The 26,411-nt window shown below is 47.0% G+C and overlaps 1 protein-coding gene across 3 annotated transcripts in view; it reads left to right on the top strand.

Annotated features, from left to right (window-relative positions):
- The window catches only part of LOC144767519 (outer dynein arm-docking complex subunit 1-like), a 650,935-nt gene that overhangs the window by 105,516 nt on the left and 519,008 nt on the right, over positions 1-26,411 (top strand). For all 3 annotated transcript variants that reach the window (XM_078650940.1, XM_078650939.1, XM_078650938.1), the window contains exon 2: positions 22,435-22,518. In XM_078650940.1, the coding sequence (XP_078507066.1) occupies positions 22,435-22,518 (84 nt within the window). The remainder of the gene's footprint in view (positions 1-22,434; positions 22,519-26,411) is intronic.

The raw sequence follows: 26,411 nt of genomic DNA, 5'->3' as shown, positions 1-26,411 counted from the left end.
TAAACATGTCATTTTAATCTTTCCAAAGTTCTTCTAAATATTTGGGACCGTTTCCCTTGCCTCTGATGCTGTCAGTGCCACTTCTTTGGTGAATGTACTGGCAGGTCGGGGGTTCTCCTCCAAATCTCTCTTTTGTGCAGCACTATAATTAATCGGTGCCACCTCTCCATATGACGATGCATGGTATAGTTACCATAACTATATTTTTTTTCGGTTCCTCTGGAGAGTACATCGTGGCAGATGAGGCAGGTAACGTACCGGGCATTTACCTTTTTTGCATGTAGAGGAAAGGAAAAAAAATTCGAGCGTCCGAGTTCTAAGGTGTCCCAGGGCCATTTTAGTGGACCAGGCCCAAATCCAAAGAACAGGCCGCCATTTTGAGAGTCCTGTGCAGCCGCCTGTCGCTGTAGCATCAAGAGCGGCCGAAACTCAGCTGAATGGCAACTGAAACGGTAAAGGGGCACCCCACTACAGCAGACGGGCCTCCACCTGGGAAGGCCCGTTCACGCCGCCTCCCCCCCCCCCTTCGGGCACCCCACGCCGTTATTCGGAGCAGGATTGTAGGATGGCCACACCAGTGCGGCAACTTGCTAGACACCACCTCGGTGCCAACCGAATCTCAGCGCCTTGTGGTGTCTTCTATTCAGAAAATATTGTTGTGCTGCCTTCGGCCTATTCGCCGCAAGTGCGCACGCAACTCAGCTGCATAGCGAGTGAAACACCAAGGGGCGCCCCACTGCAGCCGAGGAACCTTCATCTTGGGGGCGACGCACAGCATCACATTGCTTTCCAATGCAGTCAGATCCTCAAACAACCCCCACTGACTGACGCGAACTCACAGGCCAAACGGAGCGCCCCACGCCGACTTTCGGCGCAGCATTGTAGGATGGCCACACCAGTGCGGCAACTTGCTAGACACCACCTCGTTGCCATCCGGATCTTGGCGCGTTGCGCTGCCTTTGGCCCTATTCGCACATCGGTCCGCTACTGACGCCATCTCACAGGCCAACGGGGCGCCCCACGCCGGCTTTCAGCATTGTAGGATGGCCACACCAGTGCGGCAACTTGCTAGACACCACCTCTGTGCCATCCGGATCTTGGCGCGTTGTGCTGCCTTCGGCCTATTCGCACATCGGTCCGCTACTGACGCGAACTCACAGGCCAACGGGGTGCCCCACGCCGACTTTCAGCATTGTAGGATGGCCACACCAGTGCGGCAACTTGCTAGACACCACCTCGGTGCCATCCGGATCTTGGCGCGTTGTGCTGCCTTCGGCCTATTCGCACATCGGTCCGCTACTGACGCGAACTCACAGGCCAACGGGGCGCCCCACGCCGACTTTCAGCATTGTAGGATGGCCACACCAGTGCGGCAACTTGCTAGACACCACCTCGGTGCCATCCGGATCTTGGCGCGTTGTGCTGCCTTCGGCCTATTCGCACATCGGTCCGCTACTGACGCGAACTCACAGGCCAACGGGGCGCCCCACGCCGACTTTCAGCATTGTAGGATGGCCACACCAGTGCGGCAACTTGCTAGACACCACCTCGGTGCCATCCGGATCTTGGCGCGTGGTGCTGCCTTCGGCCTATTCGCACATCGGTCCGCTACTGACGCCGCCTCACGTGCCAACGGATTTTCTACGCTTTTTATACCCTATGCCGCATAACAGGTCATGTGACTTGTTTATAAAACTTTTCATTGGTTCATTTTACTTTTGGTTTCCTAATGATGGAAGGCTTGATCATATGACCTAAAAATAACACTTTTCATTGGATGAAAACTTTTTTTTTTCCCAAACGATGAAAGCCCCACCTTGTTTCTGGATGTTTCAGACTGAAGCTGGCGTCAGCATGAGAGCACCACCATCTCGTGGCTCCGTCGTGGTCATTCCGCGAGCAATCATGGCAGCCGCTCCCCACCGGAAGCCTGCAGGAGTCGGGGGCCCCCAAGACTTTTGTAGAATCCTCAAGGCTGAGGGGACGCTTTCGAGAATGGGGTCCAAGACCTAGCAGACAAGCGTCCGATTTCCAAGGTGTCCCAGGGCCATTTCAGTGGACCAGGCCCAAAAAGGAAAGAGCCTGCCGCCATTTTGAGAGTCCTGTGGCAGCCGCCTATCGCTGCACCGCAAGAGTGGGCGCAACTCAGCTGAATGGCGGATTTTGACACAGTGTACCAAAAGCGGGCGGAATGGCAACTGAAACGGTAAAGGGGCGCCCCACTACAGCAGACGAGCCTCCACCTGGGGAGGCCCGTTCACGCCGCCTCACCCCCCCCCCCGGGGCGCCCCACGCCGTTATTCGGAGCAGCATTGTGGGATACCAAAACCAGTGCGGCAACTTACTTGACATCACCTGGGTGCCATCCACATCTCAGCGCGTTCTGCTGCCTTGGGACTATTCGCACAACAGACCGCTACTGACGAGCCACCCTCCGGGACGCCCCACGCCGTTATTCGGAGCAGCATTGTAGGATACCCAAAACCAGTGCGGCACCCAGGCAACATCACCTGGGTGCCGTCCAGAACTCAGGACGTTGTGCTGCCTTGGGACTATTCGCACAACCGACCGCTACTGACCATTGTTCCTTCTTTTTTCCTAAAAATGTTTAAATGTTTTTACTGTTTTTGTTGCGTTGTTTATATTTATAAGTTATTAAAGTTTTATAATCCTACTACTTTGTTGGAGTGCTATATATTTTTAATGTGACACATAATTGTAAAAACTTTGATGTACAAAGAGGCATCCCTGGAATCTTCCGCTTCAGGCTCGGTCCCCTCCCCAATCACAATACAGGATGGTTTTCAGATAGTAGGAACGCGTGTGGTGTGACGGATCTCATCGGGTGGGGGCCTTGATCTACTGTAACTCCTTTGAAGAGGGGTGATTCTTTACAGCTGGGGCCATAAAGTACATCTGCAGGGCTACCTGATAGCCTGGGACCGGCCTGGACAATCGGACACAGAGGAAGAGGAGTGTCAGAGGGTGCGGTAGTGAATAGGGCGAAAGGGAGGTGTCGGGCGGGCACAGAGTGTGATTCTCAGGGAAGAGCAGTGCAGATGGGGGGAGGTTTATTGCCCATGCATAAGACAGAGAGCGGGGGTGACCAGTGCCTGGGGGAGATGCTTGCGAGGGTGGGGAGCCATGCTAAGGATCGACAGCGTGCAGAGAGTGGGTCTGGTCAAGGCATCTAAAATGGCTGTCGTGCACGACAAAAGTGTGGCATTTGAAAAAAGGCAAGATGGCGCAGACAATGTTTTTCAACACTTCCTGATTTCCTTCGAATCGAACGTTAACAGACGTTATCTCTCCCACACTACCGGTCCCCCTGGGCTTAAACGCCGAGATGGTAGGGACTGCATCCCGTGGAGATAGGCCGAGACGTCACTCAGCAGAAAAAAAAGTTAAAAAAAGTCTATAAACATACAATAAGTTAAAAGTCAATCATTCTTGTTTCCTTGTAGTACGCTCCCCAGTCCGCTTCCCGTTACGCTAACCGGGCGCACCCCACCAAAAAAAACGATTTTTTATTTTATTTATTTTTTTGCCCCGCGGAGCCCTTTTAAAGCCTCCACATCAAACCTATGGGATCAGGGAGGATCTACTATGCCCCTTTATGGTCATTTGCCCCTTCGCTTTGGCCTCCTCTTGTCTCTCGATCCTACCGAGAGACAAGATGGCGGCCGCTCCGTACTGTTTGGAATGTTTACAGACACCGGAGAGCCAATCAGCTTCGCTTCGCAAAGCTCCGTAACGCGAAAAGTACGCGAAACAGAGCGCTACCCGGGACGCTGTCACAGATATATATCTTTTTTTGAACGTTAATTTCTCAAAATCCACTGCAGCACATATATTGAGACCCAGCAAAGGCACATCGGGCTACCGGTCCCTACAATTTTGCCAAGTTTCATGCAAATCCATTCACCCGTTCGATTTTTTTTTTTTTTTTTTTTTTTTGCCCCGCGGGGCCCTTTTAAAACCTCCACATCAAACCTAGGGGGTCAGGGAGGATCTACTATGCCCCCTTATGGTCATTTGCCCCTTCGCTTTGGCCTCCTCTTGTCTCTCGATCCTACCGAGAGACAAGATGGCGGCCGCTACGGACTGTTTGGAATGTTTACAGACGCCGGAGAACCAATCAGCTTCGCTTCGCAAAGCTCCGTAACGCGAAAAGTACGCGAAGCGGAGCGCTGCCCGGAGCGCTGTCACAGATATATATCTTTTTTTGAACGTTAATTTCTCAAAATCCACTGGAGCACATATATTGAGACCTAGCAAAGGCACATCGGGCTACCAGTCCCTACAATTTTGCCAAGTTTCGTGCAAATCCATTCAGCCGTTCGAGCTAAAAGTGAGTCCAACCGCCCTATGGAAATTAACATGGGAAAAACGCGTTTTGGGACCCCCCTTTTTTCTCGGCCCCCCCTTGACGAACCCCCCCCCAAATTTTCAGGGGCTGCTCAGAAACAAAATGTTCCATTTTCCTGAATATTTCAGCCAATTCCGTCCACAAACGCCAAAGTTATTAGACATAGAATTTTCAAAAATCCCATAGAGAAAAAATCCTAACTATATATACCTACTGGCGACCGCCAGTAGGTAATATATATATATATATATATATATATATATATATATATATATATATATATATATATATATTATATATATATATAAATAATATATATATATATATATATATATATATATATATATATTATATATATATATATATCCGCTCCAATAGCAAACAGACGCGTTTCAGTCGTAACCTTCTTCTATGAAACATAGAAGAAGGTAGGACATGTGAAGAAAGAGGAAGAAAAGCGCAGAAATAAGCAAGACAAATTAAGAAAGAAGCAACAGAAGTCCAGAAAGAAGAAGATAAGTCCCGGAAGGAGAGATGTGCAGAAAGAACCAACAGAGGAGCAGAAAGTCCTCCTGTGCCCCCAACTTTTTGCGGCTGGGTACTGGTGCTAACTGACTGTGACTAACCAGGCCTAGAGCCAGTGCTATGCTAAAAGACACTTAGAATACGGTGAAAACACACACATACACTAGGGAACACTATGCGTTGGGGTACCCCTATGATTAGCATGACCTCTGTGTTTGCCATGAGTTAATACCTGGGTCATTGCATGAGTACATGAGTAGTGACTGGATGATTAGGGTGCTACAAGGAGAGTGCATGGTGATTTTATAAGTGCTTGGGTTTTGGCGCAGTGATCGGATAAGCACATAGGATTGACTGGGTGATTGGAGTACTGCACATGTAGTACAAGTGAGATTACTGGACTGCATAGGTAGTCCTCAAGGTATTGCAGCAGTGCATGTGTTAGTGATTGGGTCATTGCATGGGTTCTGAGTGGATAATTGGAGTACTGCAAGGAGAGTGCGTGGTGAATTTATAAGTGCTTGGGTATTGGAGGAGTGTTTGCGTTAGTACATGGTAGTGGCTGGGTGACTGGAGGAGTGCACAGGGAGTGACAGTGTGATTGCGGGACTGCATGGGTACTACCTGGGGAATTGAAGGAGGAAATGAGAAGGTTGTGAGTGGGTACATGACTGTATGGGTAGGGCATATGCGATTGTAACAGTGATTAGTTAGTAGCTTGATCATTGCATGAGTACATAGCTACTGACTGAAAGATTAGAATACTGCAAGGAGAGTACCTGAGTCCTCATGCCTCATCCCAGGACCACGCTCATCCTCCCCGGTAGCTCAGCAGTGCTCTGCGCCGCCTGGTATCCAGCAAGCCCCTTGTTGCAGAGTTTGAGTCCTCCTGACTCAGTTTTGGCGTTTTTTGTTTTGATGATGTAAAGTGTGCCTGGTAGTGTTTTTCTCGTGTGTCTTATCAGGGTTAGGACTGCTATGGTTATTTTGTATTTTTTCCTCTTTGCTCCCCCTCGTTGCTTTTTTCTTCGCCTCCGTTTTTCCTCCGTCGCTGAGCCTTACCCTTCCGCACCGCTCCTGCCTCCCAGCTGCTCATCCCTCCCCCTCCCCTTCAAATGCCGACCGCTGCGTGCCTAAGGCAAGCCCGTCTGCGCCCGTCCGCGTCCGGACCACGGCCAGCGCCAGACAGCCTGGCCTCCGTGAACCCCACAGGACCTAACGCCACTACGACGCAAACACCCTCCACGCACTCAACACCGGCCGAAATCCCACCTGCGTACAGGCCACCCCGAAGCTCACCACGGGCCCTTCACCTGCCAAAACTGCAGCTACACTAGCCGGCGCACACAACCACATCCTCCCCATCCCAACACGGACGGCATTATCCACCTCAGCTGCATACTACTCAACACCCGGTAAGTCCACAAGCACACAGTAGAACTCTTGGACCTGCTAGACTCCTCCGCCCCGGACGTCACCTTCCAGACGGAGACCTGGATGAATACCTCCTTGGCACCGTACACAGCCATAGCCATCCCAGACGGCTACAAGGTTACATGCACGGACCGTAACAACAACAAACAAGGAGGAGGCATCACATTCATCCACAGGAACACCATCAGAATCTCAACCAACACCGAAGACACCCTCAGCATGGCTGAACACCTACACTTTGAGATCCACGTCGATCACAACACCACCCTCAGAGGAACACTCGTCTACAGACCTCCGGGACCCCGGCCACAGTTCAGCGAAGCCATGGCCGACCTCATCAGCACGCACGCCCTCACCTCCCCAGACTACATCCTCCTCGGAGACCTGAATTTCCACCTCGAGAACACCAACGACAACAACTCCACAACACTGATCGACTACCTCGCCAATCTCGGACTCAAACAACTCGTCACAACACCCAACCACTCCGCCGGACACGTGCTCGACCCCATCTTCTCCGCCAGCGACTACGTCACCTTCAGCCACTCCACTGGACCGACCAACACTGCATCCACTTCTCCTTCAAGAAAGACATCGCACACAACCAACCGCAAGTGATCCCACACTGCAACTGGAAAAAAGTAACTGAAGAACAACTCATCATCACACTTGCTCGAGACCCTCCACCCGAGCCCACCGAGACCGAAGCAGCAGCCTACAACTTCAGACAATGGATCGACGCCTGCGCCAACACCCTCGCCCTGATCAGGAAACACTCCCAACAGGAACACTGACACAAGAGCCATCTGGTTCAACGTCGACCTTCAGAACTCCAAGCGCACCTGCAGAAGACTTGAGAAGGAAGCAATGACGCAATGAACAGATAGCAGACAACCACGCAGCTCTCACGAACGCCACACGCAAACACCACTAACTCATCCGTTCCGCCAAAAGAACCTCCTTCAATGAACGCATCGACAACAACGCACACAGCAGCACTGAGCTCTTCAACATCGTGAAAGAACTAGCCACCCCCAGCTCCAGCTCCAACAAAGTACCGCCGTCACAAGAACTCTGCGACTCCATGGCTACCTTCTTCCACCGCAAGATCGCAAACATCCACAGCAGCTTCGACACCAAGGACAGATGCCAACCCCCCCCCCCCCCCCCCCCCCGACCCAACACCGACCAAATACACCGACTTTCTGCTCTCCTGGATCAACATCAACGGCGAAGACACCATCAAAATCATGAACACCATCCACTCCGACGCACCTTCCGACCCCTGCCCCCACCACATCTTCAACAAGGCAAGCTCCGTCATCGCACCTCAACTCCGAAAAGTAATCAACTGCTCCTTCAACGCCGCCACCTTCCCTGTGAGCTGGAAACACGCCGAGATCAACACCCTCCTCAAGAAACCCAAGACGGACCCAGAGGACCTCAAGAACTTCTGACCCATGCTCCTGTTCCCGGCGAAAGTCATTGAGAAGACCGCCAACAGACAACTGACCCACTTCCTGGAGGAGAACAGCGTCCTGGACTACTCCCAATCAGGCTTCCGCAGCAACCACAGCACCGAAACCGCCCTCATCACCGCCACTGACGACATCAGGACCATACTGGACAAGGGTGAAACTGTGGCCCTCATCCTCCTGGACTTCTTGGCCGCTTTCGACACCGTCAGCCACCACACCCTGCACACACGCCTCCACGATGCAGGGATCCGAGGCAAAACCCTGGACTGGATCACCTACATCGCCGGCAGAACCCAGCGAGTCCGCCTCCCCGTTACCGATCCGAAGCCACCACGATCACCTGCGGTGTACCCCAAGGATCATCCCTCAGCCTGACACTCTTCAACATCTACATGGCACCGCTCGCCAACATCGTAAGAGCACACCACCTCAACATCGTCTCGTACGCCGGCGACACCCAGCTGATCCTCTCCATCACGAAGGACCGGAACACCGCCAAATCCAACCTCCATGAGGGAATGAAGGCCGTCACAGATTGGATGAAGATCAACCGCCTGAAACTGAACTCAGACAAAATGGAGGTCCTCATCCTCGGCTCCACCCCTTCCATATGGGATGACTCCTGGTGGCTGAACAAGCTGGGATCTTCCCCGGCACCCACAACCATGCATGCAATCTGGGGTTCATTCTGGACTCCTTGCTCTGTGTGACCCAGCAAGTCAACGCTGTCTTCTCCTTCTGCTTCAACACCCTCTGCATGCACTGCAAGATCTACAGATGGACCCCCACCTAAACAAGGAGAACTGTTAACCAAGCACTCGTCAGCAGCAGGCTGGACTACGGCAACGCCCTCTACGCATGAACCACGGCTACACTCCAGAAGAGACTCCAACGCATACAAAACGCCTCCGCACGCCTCATCCTCAGACTCCCTCGCCACAGCCACATCACCACCCACCTTAGAGATCTGCACTGGCTCCCGGTCAACAAGAGTATCACCTTCAAACTCCTCACCCACGCTCACAAAGCAATCCACAACGCCGGACCAGCATACCTCAACAAACGACTGTCCTTTTACACCCCGAACCGCCAGCTTTGCTCCGCCAACCTCGCCCTCTGCACCGTCCCACCCATCTGCCGAATGAAAAGAGGTGGAAGATTATTCTCCCACCTCGTCGCAAAGACTTGGAACACCCTCCCCGCCCACCTGTGTCACACCAAGGACCTGCTGACCTTCAGGAGACATCTTGAGACCTGGCTGTTCGACCAGTAGCTGCCACCCCCAAAACCCCTCAGTGCCTTGAGACCCTCACTGGTGAGTAGTGCGCTATACAAATGCTTGATTGATTGATTGAGTGAATGTATAAGTGCTTGGGTATTGGCGGAGTGTTTGCATTAGTACATGATAGTGGCAGGGTGGGTGGGGGACTGCACGGGGAGTGACAGGGTGATTGCTGGACTGCATGGGTGCTACCAGGGGAATTGAAGGAGCGAATGAGAAGTGTGTACATGGTTAGAGGACTGCATTGGTAGTACACAGGGATTGTAGCAGTGCATACGTTAGTGCCTGGATCATTGCATGACTACATGGGTAGTGAATGGATGATTAGAGTTCTGCGAGGAGAGTGCATAGTGAATTTATAAGTGCTTGGGTTTTGGCGCAGTGATTCGATAAGGACATAGGACTGGCTGGGTGATTGGAGGACTGCATAGGTAGTACCAGGGAGATTACTGGACTGCATAGGTAGTCCTCAATGGATTGCATCAGTGCATGTGTTAGTGACTGGGTTATTACATGAGTACATAGGTAGTGACTGGATGATTAGAGTGCTGCAAGGACAGTGCATGGTGATGTTATAACTGCTTGGGTTTTGGCGGAGTGATTGGATAAGTACATAGTGCTGGCTGGGTGATTGGAGGAGTGCATGGGTAGTGACAGGGATTTTCTGGAGTGCATGGGTACTACTTGGGTAATTGGAGGAGTGAATCAGTAGTGTGTTGGTGCTTAGAGGTCTGCATGGGAAGTTCTTAGGGGATTATAGCAGTGCATGTGTTAGTACCTGGGCCATTCCATGAGTCCATGGGTACTGACTGGAAGATTAGAGTACTGCAAGGAGAGTGCATGGTGAATTTAAGTGCTTGGGTTTTGGTGGAGTGATTGGATAAGTACATGGTGCTGGCTGGGTGATTGAAGGAGTGCATGGGTACTGACAGGGCGATGGCTGGACTGCATGGGTACTACCTGGGTAATTGGAGGAGTGAATCAGTAGTGTGTAGGTGGTTAGAGCTCTGCATGGGATGTGCTCAGGGTACTGTAGCAGTGCATGAGTTAGTGCATGGGTCATTGCATGAGTGCATGGGTACTGACTGGATGTACTGCAAGGAGAGTGCATGGTGAATGTATAAGTGTTTGGGTTTTGGCGGAGTGATTGGATACACACATGTCACATCAGTCCCGCCCCCTCCCTTTACCACTGGGCAAACGCGCCCCCTGGCAGGTTTTAAGTTGGGGGATCAATTCCCCTTGAATCCTGAGGGTCCCTGGGTGCTAACTAGCCCACCAGGTCCCTCCAGTAAGCGCCACAGAGCTGCGATTCAGAGAGGTGGTCTAAGACCATGCCCCTTTTTTACTCCTCTCTGCAATGCAGCTCTGTGGCGCTTACTGGATGCACCTTGTGGGCTAGTTGGACCCAAGGGACCCTCAGAATTCACAGGGACTTAATCCCCCTACTTACAATGTGCCAGTGGTGAATGGAGGGGGTGGGGCTTGATGTAACAAGTGTGCAAACGCGCCCTGTGGCGCGTTTTAAGTTAAGGGGGTTAAGTGCCCTTGAATCCTGAGGGTCGCTGGGGTCTAACTAGCCCACCAGGTACCTACCGTAAGCACCACAGATCTGCTTTGCAGAGAGGTTTTCCGAGGCCACGCCCCTTTTTTCACCTCACTGCAACGCAACTCTTTTACGCTTACTGAAGGTACCGTGTGGGCTAGTTGGCCCCTAGGGACCCTCGGGATACAAGGGGACTTAATCCCCCAACTAAAAACGCCTCCCTTCATATAGAAAGCCCCAGTGAGGTGGTGGTCCCCGGGGCTTGGGGATCCGTAACGGACCCCCAAATTAAAATATACAGTGCCCCAGGAAAATGGTGGTACCCGGGGCATGTGGGGGAGGCTCGTGCCATCCCCACACATTTTTAAAACCTTTTTATTACAAAACTGAGCCCCGGGAGGTGGAAGTCCCCGGGGCTGGGGGGGGGGGGGGGCTGCGTGCCTCCCCGCAACTCCTAAATCTTGCCCCGGGGAGGTGGCGGTCCCGGGGGCAGTGTGGGAGGGATTTTGGCCCCCCATGCATTTTTTCAGTGCCCCCGGGACTTGGCCTAGCCGGGGGCTTAAATACAACGAAGCGCTGGAGCCCGTTCTTTGTTTCTTTTTTCTCGCCGGATTTGCGACCCGTGTGAATTCTGCAGATTTTTTTTATTTTTAAATGCTTTTTTTGGCCCTGGGGGTCCTTGTGGGCCCCCCTGAGCAGGCCTAGGAGCTCAGGGTGTTTCTACCCTCCCCCTTTTCTTGTTTTTTTTTCTTTGTTTCACTGTTTTCTTGTGACTCTGTTCTGCTGAGTCACAAGATGGCTGCCAACACTTCCTGGTTTGGAGTGTTGGCAGCCAATCACAGTGAATCTGGTGCTTGGGAGGGGTCGCGACTCCACTGCGTCCCTAGATATCGAAACTTTTTTCTTTTTCAAATTTATCAGGAACTACTGAACGGATTTACACCGTTCAAAAAAAAGCTCTCTTTCTGAACCAAGGGCTACCTTTTTGCCAAATTTAGTTTAGTTCCATTCAGCAGTTCGGGTTGTTACTGTCTAAAGTTTCCAATGGAAAATTACATGAGGAAAACACGTTTTGGGACCACCCTTTTTCTCAGCCCCCGCTTGTCGAATCACCCCGAAACTTTCAAGACAGGAGCTGACTGGAGCGGGTTACTAGTTTCGAAAATTTCGCGAAGACTAATCAACCGGCGCTAAAGATATTGAGAAAACAAAAAACACTTTTCCGATGGAAACTAGGTCCTAACTATAACTACCCATTGGCGACCGCCAGTAGGTTATATATATATTTACACACATGTACATACATACATACACAGCACAGCACAGCACAATACAATATGCGTCTCACCAAACATGCAATTCAGGTATGGTACTCATTAGGCTTCCTATGAATGTATGTGCATTATCTTGTATTGCAATGCTATTCATCGACGCATGCTCTGGGGCGAGCTGTGCATTCTGTTGTGTTTAAATTCGGGTGTGCTGTTTCAGCTCTGGCGTCTGGCAGCTCTGTGTTGGAAGAATATACTCGGGCTTCGCTGCTCTGGGCTCAATAAGCGTCTATATTTCCACTTACTATGCGACTAAAGCTCGTTTCTGCACCAGGTCATCGAAAGCAGATTCAACAAACTGCACAGTTTCAATTTCGAAAAGAAAAAGAGTACTGAAAGCCGCAGCACATGGCATGGGTACATCTCTGAGAATCACACCTCTTTTTGAATGAAGGACTTTCATGCAAAAACATTGTATAATAGAATTATTTATGGTCCTCTGGTCATACAAAACAGTAGTTCGCCAGCCCTTTGCCAAAAGCCGCTCATCGCTTCCATTCTTTTCTTTTAAGTCCTCGACTTGTGGTCACAGTTTCACATATTTTTCTTCTGTGAGATGCCTGTGAGTCAGTACTCGCTACAAGATCCAGGCAACGTTTCTGTAATGTTCAGAACAAACGTAGCACACAGAAACAGAACAACGCTGCTGAACAGAGGGAAGTGATTATATATACAGCATACTCCAGCGCTGGTTGCCAGGGTAACCAGGATGTTTTTGTTAGGCTTAGTGTATGAAATGTAGTTCACATTTTGTACTGTTTCTGTCAGCAGTTTTGCAGATGGAAAATGTTAATCAGGCAAACAATACGGGACAATCTATGAACCAAGTCATGAATTTCTTTTGTTAACCCAGGGAATTAAGTGTACTTAGTTTCCCCAGTAAAATGCCACTTTCTGAACCCCCTAATCGCAAGGAACCCTAATAAAAGAAATCTGGTGTGCCCAAGGGGCCACCGTGGTGTACCATATGAGATGGAGGCAGTACATTTGTCCCCCACCTTATATTGCCACGGGGAGCTTGTCCAGGTCCTGGCTGGTGGCAGCAATTTCATAGTTTTTTCGGGGATATTCCTTTACTGGCCTTGACTTCTACATATAATCCATTGTCTGGACAATCCGGATTTTTTAAAATTAATGCTAATTTTGCTAAGCATCTCTGTATTGCTTTTATATTAATAATCGTGTGCTGCTGTCTTTAGGGTAAACCTCAGGTGATCGCCATCATCTTGTCAGTATTAGTGATCTAACTGGTTGATTTTTAACTCTAAAGAATCTTGTGTAATGATTGGCAGGTGGTTGCTGTTAACTGCCATGAACAGTGCATCTAAGCTTCAGCCTGACCCACTGTTGATATTACCTTAATGGAAGCCTCCTGCCTTCCTAAGGCCTCCAGAGATATAGACACAGAGCACTAAGAAGCCCTTTCTACTCTTTCGTAAAGATCAGAGGACAGATAATCCTAAGCCACCTATATACACGTTCTGGTGAGCTGATGGTTCACCGCCATACCAGCACATCCTCTCCCTGTGCCAGAATTACGTGTTTATTAAGTCACTTTTGCCTCTGACTAGTACTTACCTCAATAGCTGGATTCAGAAGCTCACAGAGGTCCTGCTCCTGCATTGCCCTTACTTATACATTTTGTACTTGTGGACTCACATTCTGATTGCCTAGAAGTTTAAATAGCTCTCTGTTCCCTTAACTACAGAGATGTACCACCATGAAAGTGAAGTAATTGGCCTGATGTTGGTAACTTCCTTGGGTTGTGAGATATTCAATTTAGAAGGTACCAATAAAACAGGTTTTTGGTTTCATAACTATTTATTGCGAGCACTGAGGTCCTTGAGGCAATAGTGGTAGTCTCTTATTTTCTATCCCCACATGTTGCACCCTTTAACTTGCGTATTCTTTGTAATTTGCTGTAATATACTGTGTTGCTAGGAGGATCATGATTGTTTATGTTCTCAGTTTATTTTCAAATAGCACGGCACTCGCATTCAATTAGTGATTGTGAACAGGGTATGTTGTTTGTAATGTAGGTACCCAAGGGGATTTCTACCCCCCTCGGGCTCTGTGAGGTCTTTGTTTTACTAATTAGAACATTCTGCCATCTAGGGGCGGAACATTCTAATAGCCTTATAGCCCTCCGTAGCGGGCCCACCGAGCTGCTAGGGGTGTAACATTGTATTGTATTGTAATTGCATTTATATAGCGCTTACTACCCCTGATAAGGCATAGAAGCACTTTTTTGACAATAGCACACTACTCTGTAACCCATAAAGGATTAGTGGTGAATTAGTATAGTGAAAATATGAAAGTAATTTGAGTAGTGGATATGTTAGTCAGTTATTTGGTTTGAGAAGGATAGTGGAGGGACAGAGAAGGGAAAAGGGTTTGCATTTATGTAGTGCTTGCTACCCTTGATCCGGGGTTTAAGCGCTTTTTTGGATAGTAGCAGGCTACTTCGGAACCCAGAAAGGATTAGTGGTGAATTAGTATAGTGAAAATATGAAAGTAATTTGAGTGGTGGATATGTTAGTCAGTGATTTGGATTGAGAGGGATAGTGGAGGGACAGAGAAGGGAAAAAGGTTTGCATTTATACAGTGCTTGCTACCCCTGATAGGGGGTTGAAGTGCTTTTTCGGTGAGTAGCACGCTACTTCGGAACCCATAAAGGATTAGTGGTGAATTAGTATAGTGAAAATATGAAAGTAATTTGAGTAGTGGATATGTTAGTCTGTTATTTGGATTGAGAGGGATAGAGAAGGGTGAAAGGTTTGCATTTATATAGCTCTTGCTACCCCTTATGGGGTGCTGAATCGCTTTTTCGGTGAGTAGCACGCTACTTCAGAACCCATAAAGGATTAGTGGTGAATTAGTATATTGAAAATATGAAAGTAATTCGCGTGGTAGATATGTTAGTCAGTTATTTGGATTGACAAGGATAGTGGAGGGACAGAGAAAGGAAAAAGGTTTGCATTTATATAGTGCTTGCTACCCCTGATGGGGGGGTTGAAGTGCTTTTTTCGGCAAGTAGCATGCTACTCTGGAACCCATACAGTGCTAGTGGTGAATTAGTATAGTAAAATATGAAAGTAATTTGTATTATTCAAATACCATTCACATGAATCCCTTTAACTTATCTGTTCCTTTATGGTGGAAATGTTTCATATTCTGCTTTCTGTATCACACTCATTCTAGAAAGTGTCAGTCTGATTGAAGCATATGTCAAATGTGTACATACCTTGAAGCAACTGTATTTGTGTAATATTTTGTTGAGCTTTTAACTTGGGCTATATTCAGTTTTTTGGTTCTTATTTGTACTGCGCATATTTTCACATATTTAAAAAGTTACATAGAACGTTCTATAGAAACATAATTCTGGAGAGACATTCTATTGTTATTGTCATTGTGATAACTGTATTGTACTGTATCTAGCCGCCACCTTTTGAGTTAGGCATTCGCTGCCCAACCAGCTACTGCAGAGTATCTAGAACGCTTGAGAGGCCAGTTTTCCAATGTAGACAAAGCAACCAGTGTTCTAGTTTGTAGGGAACACTTTTAGCATCCCCTTTTGAATAGCTGTTGGCCATGAAAACAGAACCACTGAATGTTGAGTAGTGCAGAGTTATGCGTGCTCACTGTGCCATTGGAACCAAGCTATAACTGGCTGATGAGCTGTAATAACACTTAAGACGGTCCTGGGTTACTTTTGTTTTGTCTCAGGTAGACCTGTCCCTGTTGTTCATGCCTAACTGTATGTATTGGATCAGGTTCAAGACTGATTTGCATGTGGCTGTGTCCAAACTAAGGTGGCATGGTGGGTGAAAAAACAATCAATTGGGATGCGGCCCGAGCAGTTGCCAGTGGCTGAGATTAATTTAAGCATTCCATTCATCACCTTATTTTCGATGCTTACGTGTGAGGAGTATGCCCAGACGTGCGTCCCACGCTCACTGTACCTGGGGAACAAAGCTAGATCTGGCTGATGAGCTCTAATAAATTTTAAGCTGGTCCTGGGTTGCTTGTGTTCTGGCTCAGAAAGTACCTAGCCTGGCAGTTTGGACTGGACTGTTCCCATCAGACCAGCGTCAAGACTGATTTGCATATGGCTGGGTCGAAACTGAAGTGGCATGGTGGGTGAAAAATGATGGATTGTAGTGCGGCCCAAGTGATTGCCAGTTGGCTGATATTAATTTTAGCATTCCATCCATTAACTTTTTTTTTTTTAAATCTTTTTTATTAAACATATATGGCACAATTATATTTTGATTCTTCACATCAAATAGTAAATTAGTATCATACACTAACACAGTACCCACATTAGGATCATCATAACTTCATACATTTGTTACGGTTGTTGGCATGTTCGCATACATTTTAGTTTCCTTTACATTTAAGACAGTTCCGGTTCACGAGGCATCGTTGGTAATTCACATAGCCCCCCTCTGTAGGTGTTCCAGCCACCCCATAGATTTTTTTGGACAACCCATCCGCACATATATCGTTTTTTCTGCCACCATGGCTCTGTCCATATCTTTACACCAGTTTGTGTGTGTGGGTACAAGGCCCCCCCCCCCAATGTTGGGCAATGTTTCTCTTAGCCAGCATCATTCCCAGGTTAGCCCATGTTTGCGCTCCCCGAAATCCTTCAAGCGACCAACGTGCAATATCATATGTACGCTGATGATACACAATTGTATCTAAAGATTAACACCTTAGAAGACATTAAACAGCTTAACTCCACACTCATGAACACACAGACATGGTTGGCAGAAAATCATCTCAAACTGAACGCTCTAAAGACTGAATTCCTCCTTGTAGCCCCCCCTGCTAAAATCCCTTTGATGCAAAACTTAATCCAACATCTCACTGCACTCAACGTGCAACCAACTATTGTGGACTCGGCAAAATCACTGGGAATAACTCTGGACAGCAATCTCAGCATGCAGAAACACGTCAGCAATGCTACAAAGGGAGCAAACTTCCAGTTAAACAATCTAAGGAAGTTGAAACCATTCTTACCAGCCAACGACTTCAAACAGGCTGTACAAGCGCTAGTTGTCCCCCGTGTGGATTATGGTATTGTCTCTCTTTGCGGCCTCCCATAAACGACTACAGCCCCCCTTAGAGCATTAATAAACTCTGCAGCAAGACTCATCACCGGCTCAAAAAGAAGTTCTCACATCTCCCCTGACCTAAAGTCCCTGAATTGGCTTCCGTTCGAAGCAAGAATTCAGCTAAAAATTGCTTGCAGGACACATAATCAATCAATCAATCAATCATGCCATTTGTATAGCGCACTACTCACCCTGGAGGGTCTCAAGGCGCTTGGGGGAGGGGTATGCTACTGCTCGAACAGCCAGGTCTTGAGTTGTTTCCTGAAGGCGAGATGGTCCTGGGTCAGCCGAAGGTGGATGGGGAGGGAGTTCCAAGTCTTGGCAGCCAGGTAAGAGAAGGATCTTCCTCCGGCGGTGGCTCTTCGGATGCGTGGTACGGCTGCGAGGGCGAGGCTGGTGGACCGTAGCTGGCGGGTGGGCGTGTAGAAGGTCGGGCGGTCGTTGAGGTACTTGGGGCCCAGGTCGTGGAGAGACTTGTGTGCGTGGGTGAGGAGCCGGAACGTGATCCTCTTGTCGACGGGGAGCCAGTGCAGGTTCCTCAGGTGGCTGGAGATGTGGCTGCGTCGGGGGACATCCAGGATGAGTCGGGCGGAGGCGTTCTGGATGCGCTGGAGTCTTTTCTGTAGCTTGGCTGTGGTTCCGGCGTAGAGGGCGTTTCCGTAGTCCAGTCGGCTGGTGAAGAGTGCCTGGGTGACAGTCTTCCTGGTCTCGGTCGGGATCCAGCGGAAGATTTTGCGAAGCATACGCAGGGTGTTGAAGCACGATGAGGAGACGGCGTTGACTTGTCTGGTCATCGAGAGGGAGGGGTCCAGGATGAAGCCCAGGTTGCGTGCGTGGTCGGTTGGCTTGGGTGCGGTGCCCAGGGCTGGGGGCCACCAGGAGTCGTCCCAGGCGGAGGGCGAAGATCCCAGGATGAGGACTTCCGTCTTGTCCGAGTTCAGTTTCAGGCGGCTGTCCTTCATCCACTCGGCGACGTCTTTCATCCCTTCGTGTAGGCAGGTTCTGGCGGTGTCGGGGTCTCTGGTGAGGGAGAGGATCAGCTGGGTGTCGTCGGCGTAAGAGATGATGTTGAGGTTGTGCTGGCGTGCGATGGCTGCGAGAGGTTTCATGTAGATGTTGAAGAGGGTGGGGCTGAGTGAAGATCCTTGCGGGACGCCGCAGATGACTTCGGTGGCCTCGGAGCGAAACGGGGGGAGGCGGACTCTTTGTGTTCTTCCGGCGAGGAACGAGATGATCCACTCCAGTGCCTTCTCTTGGATACCGATGTTGAGGCGCTGGACTAGGGTGCGGTGGTATATTAAACAAGGGAACCCGTATTAGGTAGCAAAGGACCTTGGGTGATTAGTCATTTTGTGAGGAACAGTGGTCCTTAGCTTAGAGAATACAAAAGGTCGAATTGCAAACATAGACTTAAATAAGTACTATGGCGTAGTTTTCCAATGCCCAGCCGGACAAGGAACTGTTTATTTATAAAATTGTAGACGAATTTCAAAATATGTAAGACAAGAATCAAACAAACTGGGCACAAGCCTGTACCAAGTTGAAGAAACAAACAATCAAGAAAAGAAATAAGGATAGTTAAAGAGCAGGCAAAAGAGAGTTGGAGCGAATGGCGGCTTGCTTAACAATCGAATCTTGTGCAAGCTCAAACCAACAGTAACTGCAATGATTATATGCAAATGAGGCATGCAGTACTATTAAAACAGTCGACGAACGTTTCGATCCCTAGCTCCTAATTTATACTGGGATCATCCTCAGGACAAATGTAAAGAAACTATTGCCTGAAACATTAGTAGCCTGTGGGAATAAACAGGGGAAGAAAAGAAGAAAAAAAACATTTTACACAGTAGTAATTACATTTTAAAATAAGCATGTCATCAACTTGTCCGCAATCATATTAGCGGTGCACTGGTGATTCTTGGAGCAATAGTGCAAATTCATGCAGGCGTAACGTCAGTGCCTGGTGCCTGGTGAATAATCGTTCGAGTGACTTTGAGAGCATTGGTGGGCCGTGAGTTGCGAGAATAGGTGCGCAAGTAGTGGAGTGTCCATCTGCATGCGAACAGAGACGTGTGGCTGGTGCTGGAGGGATCGCACTTGGTGGTCAGACAAGGGGCCCCCGGGGGACCGAGCGAGGATAGCGTCTTAGTGGTGGGGGTGAAGTTCCTTGTCCGGCTGGGCATTGGAAAACTACGCCATAGTACTTATTTAAGTCTATGTTTGCAATTCGACCTTTTGTATTCTCTAAGCTAAGGACCACTGTTCCTCACAAAAGGACTAGGGTGCGGTGGCAGACCGTGTCGAACGCAGCGGAGAGGTCCAGGAGGATGAGGGCCACTGTTTCCCCCTTGTCGAGCAGGGCCCGGATGTCGTCGGTGGCAGCGATGAGGGCGGTCTCGGTGCTGTGGTTGGCTCTGAAGCTGGACGGCGAGGGGTCGAGGGATCCGTTCGTCTCGAGGAAGGAGGTCAGCTGTCTGTTGACGATCTTCTCGATGACTTTAGCAGGAAAAGGGAGGAGCGAGATGGGGCGGAAGTTTTTGCGATCGGTGGGGTCCGCTGTAGGTTTCTTCAGGAGGGCGCTGATCTCGGCGTGCTTCCAGCTCTGAGGGAAGGTGGCGGTGTTGAAGGAGGCGTTGATGATGTTCTGGAGTTGGGGTCCGATGGTGGAGTCGGCCTTGTTGAAGACGTGGTGTGGGCAGGGGTCGGTCGGTGATCCGGAGTGGATGGTGTTCATCGTGCGGGCTGTGTCTTCGGTGGTCACCGTGGTCCAGGTGCGAAGGGTGGCGGTGGGGGGCGTTGGTTCGACGGGTGGGTGCGTGGGTGGGGCGCCGAAGCTCTTGTGGATGTCGGCGATCTTGCGGTGGAAGAACGAGGCGAGGGAGTCGCAGAGGTCTTGTGACGGAGTGATGTCGTTGGTGCCGGTGCTGGGGTTGGAGAACTCCTTGACGATAGTGAAGAGCTCTTTGCTGTCGTGGGCGTAAGGCCTTACACCACAAGGCACCCATTTATCTTGCACAGAAATTGTCAATCTCTGGCGGCTCAAAGTCCTTTAGGGGTGCAGACAACCTTCTTCTGAAACCTCAAAGATTCAATAAAAAAAAAAATATAAACGATCCTTCTCTGGGATGGCGCCTAGGATTTGGAATACTCTTCCCCCTGAAACCAGATTGAATTCTTCTTTCGTATCTTTCAAAAAAGGAAGTAAAGGCGATTCTCATGGCAAAATTTACTTGACCACTCTTCCCGGCCCTAAACCCCTTTTCATCCGAGACTCGCTGTTTATGTTCGTGGAACTATGATCCCACGCTTTGGCATTTGTACGACTTCTGTGTGTTTTCATTTTATTTATCCTATGCTTGCTTTCTATACTGTGTCTTGCTATTCATTTGGTATAATCATCTTCGTTCATTGTAAAGCGCTCTGATATCCGCAAGGATCTTGTTCGCGCTCTATAAAACCTTCTAAATAAATGAATAAATAAATAAGATCTGTAGCCTTCCAGATATTCAAGATGCAGCGCTTGGGTTCAGGAGGGACTGGTTTCCCGCTAACTCTTGTAATGGTGTGCATGACAGATTTTCAATAAGTATCAACTTGTTTTTGATACCTTGTTTATTTTGAAAGTTTCTGGAAAAGAGTACCTCATAGACCATGGATTCACAGTGATTTTGTCCAAAAGGAGCTATAACATTCTCCCTGTGTAAGTACAATTAATGTGCAGACATGATTCAAAATTCATTCACAATAAGACTAAGGTTTCCCAAGATTTCCTATTCTTTTTTACCAACCACCTGTCTATTTGTCAATCTACTACACACGAGCCAGGTATTCAACTAAAGACGTTGTCTTAATTCTTTTTTATACATTTCAAAAACAGGGACATATTTACAAGTATATCCAAAAATGACAAGGATATTTACAAGCAGACTAAAAACTTATACAAATATCACAAGACCAAAAGTGACGGAAATGAATAAAGTACAATGACAAAACACTACATTATGATTTACAAACATAGACTATACATTGTATGTGTGGTGTGTGCAAGTATCCAACTTAGTTTACATTCATGGACCTATTTTCTTGGTATCCTCAGTTGTTCTCGATGTTGGAGAAAAGGTCCTACTGGGGGCAGAACACGGCTAACTTATTTTGTGGACCAAGTATCCCTGTCTATACATTGGTTTATGGAGCCTTATAAGGTCTGATTCCTTATGGGTGTCAGCTCTTGACCTCCCTTTTGTTGTGCCAACCCGTTTCAACCTTCTGGACCTGTAGGTTGAGTTAAAGGAAGGTCTTCCTCAGGGCAGTATGCGTTCGTGGAAGGACACAGTGGTAAAATATTATGGATTCGCCATTTTCCAATGGACCTTTTTATATTATATTATATATTTGTAATTTTATGTCTGTATGCCTAATGGCAGCCGTTTAGTGTCTGAAATAACTTTCGTTAATGATCCAATCATGTCTGAAATAACTTTCGTTAATGATCCAATCATGCCTACAAACTTTATTTGTTGGCTCATTAGAAAAAGTTATTACCAGCACTGTTTATACCTTGTGAACAGCTTATGTTAAAGCCAGTAGACCTTTAAAGGGGGATTGTCATTTGTGTTGATTCTTTAGCTTCAGTGACATTTGAACATGTTGCTTGTAGAGCTACAAACTGTAATCCAGAAAAGGTTTTGGTTGTGTGCATGTCTGCCTTGTTCCAACTCTGGTCTTGGTGCTGCACCTTTTCAAAATGTTGAGGACCTCCAGACGGGAAACATCACTTACAACACAACTTTTACCACGCAATGCTTTTACATCGCAACTTTTACAACGCAAACCATAACAACGCATTGCGCTGGGGGGCGCTCTAAGATAGGGAATAGATTTAATTTACTATCCAACACCTTCCCTACTATCCACGGGGACTGGAGTTGGAATAGTAAATTAAACTATTCACTATACAGTACCCCAAAGCGCTATGCGTTGTAAAGGCATGCGTTGTAAAACTTGCGATGTAAAAGCATGCGTGGTAAAAGCATGCATTGTAATGTCATTCATCCCCTCCAGAACAGTGCTGCAATGCATGAAATCAGAACTGGTGAACCTAAATGGTAGAGAGATGAATACTGGACTTGCCTCTCAGGTACCACTCAACACACACCAATGTTTATTTTATTTATGTATTTATCTATATTTATTTTGCATACGCAGTATTTTGCTGAGTCTGGTTCCATATTTGGCCAAATACACAGCCACAATAGATGCATGCGTGTAAAGCATTCCCCTTGACACATGCTTCTTCTCAGGTCTACTGGTTAAGTTGTAGTTTATGACAGATATCCTGTTTCTTGATAGGATCAACCATGGAGAGGTGCGAGAGGCAGACGCAGTGGATTTTCCCTTTCATGCATTTTCTTGCAGGACTGCACGGACAACAAGGTAAGATTATTTTGTATTCATTTTTTTATTTAAGGAGGTTTTGTATAGCACTTAAACATGTTGGTTTGCAGCGACTTCAGGGCGCTGAGCGATGGGCTCTGTGTAGGACTCAGTCCGGACCAGACATGGAAATTTAAGACAAACTTCCTGAAAGTAATATAAAAAATATTGGGTTTTAGAGAGGACCTATTGGTGAGTGGTGCCCGGTCTCTGGAAAGGCGTAGGGAGGTCCCGTACAGTCATCGGTATGCAGATGGCATTTATAAATAGATATGTATTTTGGATTTTCAGTGAACTTAAGGTAATTAAGTTGATTATTTAAGGCAAGGTCTAGTTTGTTATAAAGTCATGGGCCAGGACTTTGAGGTATCTTCCTCAATGTTTAATTCCTCCGGGTTCATTTTGTCTGACACAGGCAGCATTCTTGGACTTCTGATTCCATGAAGGTCGATAATGTGGGCCAGAGTTTGCAGGTAGATAGTACCTTTTCCATATTGCATAGTGTCACGATCCTTTACTGTTCTGGAAACCATTGGAGGACCATCAGAACAAAGGTGAAAGGTTTGTTTTTATTTTAGATTCAGGCACATTCTGGCTGTCTGACTCTGGATTATTTCTGATTGTTGTAATTGTGACTTTGTAGACCTGTGTAGATGATGTTGCAACAGTTCATTTACTAAGTGTTCTGGTAGAGGAATCTTTCATTCTTTCATGAAAGTATGTGTTCCAAGCATTTTGTCTTGTACAGTGATCACCTGAGTCCTTCAACCAGCGAGCTCTAGGTATCATCTGTATACATCTGGAAATACACATTGGAGTGGGGATAGTGAAAAAAAACCCTAGTCCTGGTTGGACTTGAATACACCAGTTTTGACGTGTTGACTTCTGTCAGTAGAAAGGAGCCAGTCATTTTCACAGCTCTGTCTGACACGCCTGTCCACTTCTTCAGCCAGTTTACTAGAATGAGGTAATGAACTGTATTATATTGGTCGACTAGGTTCGTGGTTGCTCTTTGATTCTCATATCAAGCCAAGAGGAATGCCCTTACAAAAATGCTCTAAATCAGTTTTTATAAAACTCATTCCTTGTCAACGGTTCTGGGGTTAGCTGCGTAGGCTGCATCTAGTCCCATTTTTTTTTCAGGAGTGGTTTGATAATGGCAGTCTTGAGGTTATTCGGGAAGTTGTTAGATGATTGAGATGTTAAGGATTGGCTTGGCTATGACAGCTGCAGAGGAGTCATAATTGCTGTATGACTTTATATGGCCTGAATATTCTTTATTATAAGAATGGTGAAAAATGTAAAAGAGACCACCATGAACGTCTTCAGTGAGTTGATATGTTTATGCTGAGGTCCTGATGGAGTAACTCTAATACTTTAGGGATGAAATGTGTGGGGAGGAAGTGACGCAGCAATTAGAAGTGAGGAGTGTCCAAGCAGGTATCCTCAGAGTATCTGAAATCAGTAACTAGCTTGCGGAGCTCCCTCGATTGACTAGCTGACTTTGCAATGCTGGTCAAGTGGTCCGTTTTCTTCATTTTTCTCAAGGTTGTTACAGAACTTTGTATGTTGTTTGAGACTTGGTGTGTTGTTAGAGGCATAGTTTACTTGTGTTATGATATAATTTCTCCCAGAAGCTGTCTAGTACCCTAGGGGCTGCTGGGGTACTCTCAGGTTCTTAGTTAACCATCTTGTCTTCTAAAGAGCCTTATTCTCATAAGAGGTACAATCCCGTTGAGCGGGTAAACCTTTATTCCGCAAGCAGTCTGGCTTTAAAGTAGCATATCACAATAGAGTTCTTATATGTAAAGAATTCAAACTATGTAACAACATTTTAAAGAATGTACCAGAAAACATTCTGACTAGCAACAGATTTCTCTTCATATGGAATCTGTGATATTATGCAGTGTTGACTAAAACTAAAAAACGTGCACGAAAAACATGCATATAAGCAGTACAATAATAAGATTGCAAACTCATGTTTGTAAAAGCAAAGAATTTGCAAGCACAAAATGGCGTTTTGTCGATGTAATAAACTAATTATTCAACTATGAAATACCTTTGCAACTCTCAAAATGGGGTTTGCAATCCGGTCCAAATAACATTTAGGAGAGCGCATGAAAGGCATTTCAGCTCCTAACTGTGAGTCACATTGGGATGTATATATGGTTTGCAATTGTGATTATCAACCATTATCATCAGAATGTGTTGGGTGACCTCAGGGGGAACAGACAGTGACCCAGGACACCACTACCTGTTTCTCCATGTATTTTCAAACAGGACATTTTTTTCTTTCTTTAAAATTAGCTCCCCTTCCGTTAAAGAACGGCTGCTTTACTATTTGGGAAAGCAAATACAGTGGTCTGCTGTTCTTTGCGGGCCACCCTCCCTGCATCTAGTCAATCACAGGTCGTAAAGAGCGTTTTCTAATTTAAAGAAAGGTCATGGATTTTTCTCCCTGAAATGAACTTGACTCTAATACCATATACATTTTCGGGTCCACATATATTAGAAGTTTCATACTTTGCAAGAACAGAGAGTGTCTCACTGGCTAGGGATCTTGAATCTTAACTTGTACCAACTGTCTTGAAGATGATCACACAGATTCATCACTACAGAGACCGAAACGTCGACGTCTAATCTAATTTTCCTTTTAGGGATATTTAAATTTAATTTACACATTTTTGTTCCTATGCTTAGGACAGACTCTATTGTTTATAATTTAGGCAATGGGTTCCCATACATTGATGACTAGTTAATTATTATTGGAAATAATTACAATACTTGTCATTAATGTTGTGAGAATATTCACGTGAACCCTGTACTTTTTTCTGTTTGGATATAAACCTAAAAAGAAGATTTACACCCGTTTGTTTGAATGTATTTCATGATCAAAACAGTCAAATACTTTTAATAGTTAATTTATGATGTCATGTCTAGACATCCTTAACATTTGATAAACTAGTAACATCTCAGTTTGAATTAAATCCCTTGTTTGCACCTAACCTGTTATCTAATTAGTACATAGGTCTCAACACAAAATACATGAGAGACTGGTCACAAAACGTTAGTGCTCCACTTTTTGCAAGCTGTCTTGTCATACATTGGGACCAATGATCTCAGATCAAGGAGAAAAAGAAGCCCTACGAGGGGGTACATTGTTTGAAGAGGATTGCTCTTCCTTTATTTGCTCACCATAGGGAAAGGGGGATAACATGGTCTTCATAGGCTCAGTGAAGCACCTGCATTGGGCAGGTCATGTCCATCACCGTGCAAATCCCTCCCGGCTTTCTGATATTTTCCTTAGACCCGCAGTACAGTGCACGTAGTTGGACAGCAGTCACCCAATCTACTGCTGTCGGCTTATGTATTTTACATCTGACTTTGTTGTTATCACATTACTATTTAAAGACAGGTGATCCATGATCCTTTTGCTCTTTATAAGCTGTATCACTGCTTTCCTTGGGTGGACAGAAAGGGTGTGAAACTCCTCCTCATGAGACTAATAGTGTCCACAAAAACGTTGCTAAAATTTGAATACAATTTCATCATCTTAAAGGTGTGCCCCGAGAACTTTTATGGCAGAATTGTAGTATGAAGCAGGATGCGGCTTTTTCTGTACCATGATTGCAGTAACCCTGTCTCTTTTAAAAGGCAATATTATTTCTGGGCGAGTCCTCCTTTGCATCTGGGCCTTTCTCAAACCAGAACTTACACTGGTGGGCAGTTAGGTTCCTCTTATGCAAGGAGATGAACAAGTTAGATGAAGGACTGCGACAATGCCTAGAAAGAAAAGTCTCATTTTGGGATGTGTTGGAATACCTGAGGTAAAACTGCCAGAGAAAATTCTGATACCAAACCCGTTGTCTTCCCCAGGCCTGTTTTGCCACTTT

Source organism: Lissotriton helveticus, chromosome 7 (assembly GCF_964261635.1).
Source record: "Lissotriton helveticus chromosome 7, aLisHel1.1, whole genome shotgun sequence".
Taxonomy (NCBI): Eukaryota; Metazoa; Chordata; class Amphibia; order Caudata; family Salamandridae; genus Lissotriton; species Lissotriton helveticus.
Note: the sequence above shows the minus strand (reverse complement) of the source record. Positions and strands in the feature narration are given on the sequence as shown.